Here is a 7227-nt window from a genome sequence, read left to right as displayed (position 1 = left end):
ATAATTCAGCCAGATTTATAATTTTTCCTCTTTTTGTGAACTATGTTGATGGAAACTACTTATGTAGAAGAGGAGGCGCCCGGAATAAAACATAGGACTACATGAAGTTAGTTTACATCAACTTACCACCGGGAAGGCAATTCAGATGGCACACAATGGTAGTCGTATCACCATTGTGTCACAATCGAACGCTCATTAACAAAGTATGTAATGTTAGAGTTATTGATTATTTCACAGTATACAGAGCCAAAAAAGCATCGATCGATGATCGAACATTGATAAAAATCGATTGCTTTTAAGCAAACCTGAAATTACAAACCAACAAAGCAGGCAGAAAATGATGAAGATGCGTACCGATAAAACATAGTTATTCAGAAGACAGAGGAGGACAGAGATCTGCACCAATAGACAATAGGACTGTCCACATTAGAACGGAGAAGATGAAGAAGACTGAAGTGTTGTTTCAGAATGCCACATTCGTTTAGTTGTCAAAGCAAATTTTGAAAGTGTTACACAACTGTTGCTTTCATCGACGAAATCTGCCCGTGCCAACTTGTCTTCTGTCCGTAAAGCTACAGAAAGGGAGACCAACACAGCTTTTGTAGGAGGCCGGTGATTTACCCTCATTCCAGGTACCGTATCTTGCGACATCAAGTACAAAATACCACCTTACATGCATCGTTGATCAATTGACATGGCGATCTCAGAGCCCTGTGATTCTAAACGATATGCATTTTATAGGATATATATATATTGCATTTCATCTCATCAACGAAATTTATCGATGTACTTTTAATATAGCAATGGAAGCAATATTCAAACATTTGTACTCGACTGTTGTAAAATATATTTTACAACTGATCAGGATAGTTGCCATTATTGTGATTGTGTCTTCCAGTTCAGTCTATTTGCCTTCCTGGAGGGCTCCATCTGAATGCATGCCTTGCCATGTACCGCTACATGTTTGTTTCCTGTGCGCCTCACTGAGCCATCCGGCTTTCATTCAGGGAAATTCCGATGGATTGTGCAATCAAAGATTTCGTCGTGTCTGCCTCTCCAGCGTGCTCATTTGCAACCAGACAATCCGATGGCAGTACTCTACATTTGGGGTTCGTTCCGGTCACGTGCAACTTTTGAAAAAGGCAAATTTAGGGCATCTATGCCAAAATCACTTTCTGAAGAATTCGTATGCATGCGAGTCTGTCAACACTACCGACACAGTCATCGTACATGTACATCAACTTAAGTTATTCCTTGGCATCCGTGTAAACAATACTCGAAGCTTGTCTGTTTATGTTTAAGGGTTCCGGTGCTGAACTGCTGGTGTATGCCATGACATCGAAAAGGTCATTTTTATCTCTGATGGGATATATGCTCTTGACCTCACTACCGACGCGGATTTCCTCTTGTAAAGATATAGTTACACCACCAAGAATACCGAATAACGGTAAGGTTTTTTCACGTAAAAAAGACGAAATTATCCAACATGGCAAACGAGAGATTTTTGTCGAAGGGACATCTGTATCGCATGCGACAAAAGTGTATCTTTTGCGATGGTAATTTTAGGTACTCCGAAAACAATCGTTCGGCCTTGCTGAGACCTGCGATAGATAAGTAACTGGTTTAACCCGCACATAAGCAATTTTTGTCCCACAACCCATCGTTAATAATCGTAAGTTGCAGGGATAAAATATCTTGTATCCGGGTCGCTTTAAGATTTCGTGCTGTTTTTTTTCTTGAATAAAGGTCTCCCCTATCACTGTACATTGACTCAGAAAAAATTATACAGGTTAACACTAATGTGGATCAGCTCGCCGGCTTCTTTTCTAAAATCATGATGATCGTTGGTCCGGGGTCCGGGGTATAGAAGGAATTATGAGCGTTACAGGAGCCGATTCAGGAGTTATTGCAGCAGACACGCCGTCGGGTGAGGACTCCGTACCTGATTTACTCCTAAATTTTGGTCTGATGTTCAGTAATGACACGACCAAATTTTGACTGACTGCTGTCTTTTTTTTGCCAGATCTGAAATCATTGCCTTAGGTCACCCGGCTGCAGAGCTGCGCACAAAGTCCGGTCTGTTCTTCAGCACTTAGTGCGAAGTAAATTGCACATCCCTTACCGTTGTTCATTCTTTTGCCTGCTGCAGTGTATCGACTTTACTACCTGAATGGCAGCGATGCCATGGTGAAGTGAGTACACAGTCAGTTTAGTACTTCTCGCCTGGATTATTACTGACAGGATTTTTCAGCAATTTTGCAAGTTGCCTTCACTATAATTCCTCATGGATTAAAAAGGAAAATATATATGGCATATAAAGTTGGCTATAGATGGGTTGGTACCCTGCCGCCTTAGCCGTGTGGGTGCTTTGGGACTACAACGACTTTACCTCGTCGCATATATTCATCATGGTAATTCAGCAATCTCCCAGTCTCGCAATTTGTAACGGTTGCTTTAAGTGACACTAGCAGCGTTTACCAAAGTACATGTGACCTCTTCCGGTTGGTATTTTCCGGTTTAAGAGGCAGCAAATGGCAGCTAGTCCTTTCATTGGAGGATTGGTGATTCATGTGACAGTAGCCTCGTCATTTGTAATTTGTTTGGTTTGGCATCACTGCAATGGTATCTGGCTGTTTGTTTTCTACGACATGGTAAAGTAACGGCCTAAAGTCCTTTACATGGGCCGAATTATTTGTGCTTTACTGAAGCGTGACAACATACAGAGCTCAGTCTGTCATGTGAAATACCACTTCACAGATATTGCTACATCAGATTATTGTCGGTATAAATGTACGTGATAAACTACATCCAGGACACGTAATTTAATTACTACCACATAATTCTACTCTTCTCTTTGCCTATGAATATTAGAAATGGACAGTATGTATACTCTACATCATTTGGTCATGCTCTTCGAATGACTGGCGGCAAACATGAAAACATCAATATCAAACAACGCTTCACGTCAGGGTTACATCCTAAGCCCTACACTATCGCTTTTTACGTTAAGGTCAAATGTAGGCGCAAGCGGCAGTACATTCTTGATGAAATTGAGAAAGGCTACAGGCTCTCCATTTACCTTGTATTCAGAGCTCTAGGAGTAGCACACTACGTTCGGAAAAGGGCATATTTTACGCATGCGAAAATTTCTTGCTTTGACAAACAGGAAGGGTGGCACCTATTGGCAATAATTATCCGCTACAAAAAAGGCGGTAGGTCATATAGGGCGATGGTGTTTTGGGATGGCTGGGACGTTACTCAAGACACAAAGCTTGGCACTGTCAATGGGAGATGGTGGGGAAATCGACATTATCCTTTTCATCTTGGAGCTGAAGCATTTGGAAAGCACAATTGGAAGTTCCAAGGAAAGATGGCGAGGCTTATGCTATTTAAATGTATTCTATCGCAGAAATTTATCTTCGAAAATCTTGGTAGGTATATGTTTTCAAACTTGCAATGCCAGAGGAGGGTGTGACAGTGCTTTACTGCAATTTTATCGCTCAATGGGGGCTGCCTTTAGGCTTTAAGATTTGACATATCATGGATTTATTTCACTGAAGATATTCGTTTAAAATCAGAGAAACACAAAGGATCAGCACCGCGCGTGCAGTATCGAGCCCGAAAACTTGGAAAATATTGGTTGGCTCGTTGAAGCCCTGGCGTTTTGACCGGAAAGTAGGCTGGCTGTTGTAGCTGCGCACATTTGACCAAGTTTCCGTCCGTAACGCTGGAGAACGTTGACATAGGTTCTCTGTCGACTGTCGGCTGTTCAGGCACTGATCGAGCAGATCAAGTGATTTTCTAACTAGATTATCTGCGGTAGGTATCGCTTCAGGCCGACTGAATCGGTATGAATACGAGAAGCGTCCATTTCTGATGTGGAAAAAATTAGAAAAAGAACGTCATGTGTCACAGACGAGACTTGAGCACATTGAACACCACTGGTTAGACATGTAACATATGTATATCATCACGTATAAACTGGAAAAGAATGAACAACACAAAATCACCCCATATACATATTATTTTTAATCGCATGGTGCTCAGTTCCAGAAAAGAACCTAGCCATTTGCAAGAGTTGCTATTTGAGGCAGGACCAATAAAAACAAAATGTTACCTCTCTCATCCCCATATACCTGCTATAATTTGTAAAGTGCAAGCTCTAGTGAACTCACACAACTGTTTGACATGGGGGTGCCCCCCCCCACACCCCCATCCTTCTGACATGTTTTAGCAAGTGAACTTGGGGGGGGGCAGAATTTCAAAAAGCTCCCTAAATTAAAAATTAGACCTAACTGCTAGTCTATCTAACCAATAGCTAGTTAAACATTCTTCTTACATTTATACAAGATATAATTCATAAAATAGGATTGTTACCAATTAGATAGGAAATGCTAACATGCATATGTCCTGTAAAATGCCCATATTATCATAATGTGGTATCTAGTAAGGAACAAGGTGATGCTATAACGCATTATACCTTCTTAGTCTATATTCATTCCTGGTATTATCAAGGTTCTTTAGATACGGGATGTCCTCGTAAATATCGGTGGCGTATCCTGTGTACTTTAAAAGTAGGACCACACATTTCGGAGGTCCACAAAAGGGTACCAGTAGGACTAAGTAGGCCCCGGTTCCACCTTAATTGTGAGTTGTCATGCACAGTCTGCAAAGCACCGCTTCCCATACCGCCTTGGAACACTGACAAACAAAACATTAGAAAGACCTAGCCAATGACTGTGACGACCTGTGCATACAATAACATTTAAATAACACTGCACATGGAGTATAAATAGCCAATCATGATACATGCAATATATGGCACCCCAAGAGGCCTCTTCAAAATGGCAACCGATACCGGTATTCACGAGGACGACCTAGACATCATTCTAGGCTGTATGGCCTACATTGTACTAACACAGTTATCACATACAGTGTATGCAATTACCAACAAATATGACCTGATTATTCTTCAAGTGAAAGTACTATTTGATATTTTCGCTGGCCAATGTGCTGAAATTGACACGAGATATGTATAAGAAAACATCAGAGATAGGTAACAATTTTAAGCACTTGTGGTCCGCCAACCTTCTTCACGGCGGTGGGTAAAGGTATTGGTTAACCTTTGCAATGAACATAATACAAACAAAACCCTCCCTTTACAGTGTTGGAGGGGTACAATCGGGAAATAAATAAATAAATACGGGCCAAACGTCTCTCAAAATGAACTAATCTTTTGTATGTTTCTTTTGTGTCGTCACTTCCTTGCCAGGTAAGCACGTATTTTTATGCGGCAAACTAATACATTTAGCCACCGTGTTCTTGATATACTCATATAACTTTAAACACAGGCTGTTTGTTTTCTAAATAATTCGATACAGCATATCTTGATAATTAAGTTACGTGGTAACACCAAGAACGAATTAAAGCTATATAAGGTACATTGTACTCGCGGTTTTAGTGAGACAACCAATAACTCCAGTTCAGTATCAATTCCTAAAATTGATATCATCGAATGCACACATAATGTTTTCCAGTGATTTGTAAACCGAATCCAGGGCGTCCTGGGAAATATTGCGCCATAGAGTATAGATCAAAGATCCACCAGGCTGCCAGGGCAACTTCCGAAGAAACCAACGTCTGTGGGGGAATTATGTACACGTACTACCAAAGATCGAAATGCTGCATAAACATATGAACACGTGATTTACGGAATGCTCCAGGAGATTGCTTTCGATGTGTACGTCATGTGTGTGATCCGAGTAATAATCATTATTATATGGGAAACTATGGGAGGATGCGTCACTGTTTTTTTCAACGTATGTTTAAAGGAATCTTGCAAAAAAAGTAATCTGCTTCAGGAAAACTAAACATTCATCCCATGCCCGTATTCATTACATGTTTAATCCAGGGCACCAACACATTTTTTTGTCGGATTCAAACAAAAGTATCTAACAACACCAACCAAATGTGGCGCAGGTGTAGCCTCCAACAGTTTTCGAAGCACAACGGACGATTCATGATAGTCACAACGATATTGATTGCGTGTTCGAAGATGAAAAAGACGGGGGAAATTGGACTCAAGCGGCGATCATTCCAGCCATGAGGTTATAAATGCCAGAAAGCACAGGGTGCGAATCTGGACTCTCATTGTTGAGACAGTGTTGATGCCGAAATCGGACTACTTACCTTCATGTGCACATGCACATGGATTAACTGAGTTTACCTACATAAAGCTTATTCCGACGCAACCGTACCAGGTCACATAGCTTTTTTATTCTCACGGTCTGGCACCTGTTATAAACGCCTTAGCCATTTTCAAGTTAAATTGGCACAATCCACACGCTCATAACGCTTTCCTAGAATAAATCAGCGACGAACGCGTTCACAACCAAATAATATCCAAACCTGTCTAACCATGGAATGTTTTGTACGTTATGTGTGACGAATAATAATAATCAAGGTTGGGGTCTGAAAATAGGTGGCGCTTTTTTCATTGATTTTCACCGCTGCACTACTTTTTGGGATGTATGGTTCAAACCAACTGACAGCAATACATGTGCATGCGTAGGTTTATCTGGAGATTCCAAATATGATTTTTGAAACAAAATAAAAAATGCTACATGCAAAAAGCTGTGTTTTGATCGAGTGCCTCCGCAGCAATTTTCTAGCATTGTTGAGAGGCGGAAGAAACGTCTTCAAAAACCGAAGAGACAGAGAACCATGCCTATAAGGGGGCATCATGGCGCATATCACTGGACGTGAAGTTGTGTCCCACAAGGGCAGTTCTCCTATGCGTGTATGCTTCATGTGGGATGTTATTTTGTCGAAGTCAGATGACTAACTTGTAACAACTACTATTCACGCATGTACCAGGAATATACTTTATGTTGCCTCACGTATACCGTCTTCCTATACCGCTAATACAAAATGACAGTGTCCATACATTGGGTGGGGTATGCAGTAGGGTTCACCACATGCGGAGCGGTTTTTCTTTGCCCACGTGATGAATGGGCATTGTCCATTTGCTCCGCCTCGGTCACGCCATGAATAAAGCCCAAACACGATTGTCTCGTAATACAACCCATTCAATTCATTTAAAAATCCCATCGAACAATGGTGTTGGACTGCAAGTAGTGGGTGCCTCTGGCCATAGGTCTCCGCCACGATCTGAGCCAATCAGTCTAATCCACTTGACCTAAACTTTGTATTAGGTATGCGAGGTAT

The 7227-nt window shown here is 41.3% G+C and overlaps 1 protein-coding gene across 8 annotated transcripts; it reads left to right on the top strand.

The window, feature by feature from the left end:
* The first annotated feature begins 345 nt into the window (after positions 1-345).
* LOC135499858 (uncharacterized) lies at positions 346-6257 on the top strand. Of its 8 annotated transcripts, XM_064790847.1 has the most exons (6): positions 346-632; positions 899-1109; positions 1303-1447; positions 2150-2192; positions 2872-3431; positions 5538-6257. In XM_064790847.1, the coding sequence occupies exons 2-6, from the start codon at positions 939-941 to the stop codon at positions 5696-5698; spliced, it is 1080 nt and encodes a 359-aa protein (XP_064646917.1). In that variant the 5' UTR covers positions 346-632; positions 899-938; the 3' UTR covers positions 5699-6257. The 8 variants fall into 8 exon arrangements, 5 of the variants coding, with proteins under 5 accessions (XP_064646917.1, XP_064646912.1, XP_064646916.1 ...); XR_010449353.1 differs by lacking the exon at positions 346-632 and having other exon boundaries at positions 681-1109; positions 2872-3819; positions 5352-6257; XM_064790842.1 differs by lacking the exon at positions 346-632 and having other exon boundaries at positions 681-1109.
* Positions 6258-7227: the final 970 nt, after the last annotated feature.

This window comes from Lineus longissimus, chromosome 15 (genome assembly GCF_910592395.1).
Source record: "Lineus longissimus chromosome 15, tnLinLong1.2, whole genome shotgun sequence".
Lineage (NCBI taxonomy): Eukaryota > Metazoa > Nemertea > Pilidiophora > Heteronemertea > Lineidae > Lineus > Lineus longissimus.
This window is presented reverse-complemented; position numbering and strand designations above follow the sequence as displayed.

Excerpts from the sequence above, each read along its gene's own strand:
- LOC135499858 (XM_064790842.1), top strand. The coding sequence starts at position 729 with ATGCATTTTATAGGATATATATATATTGCATTTCATCTCATCAACGAA. Across the intron at positions 1,448-2,149 it reads ACCAAGAATACCGAATAACG|TGTATCGACTTTACTACCTG; the intron begins GTAAGGTTTTTT and ends TGCCTGCTGCAG. Across the intron at positions 2,193-2,871 it reads GGCAGCGATGCCATGGTGAA|AAATGGACAGTATGTATACT; the intron begins GTGAGTACACAG and ends TATGAATATTAG.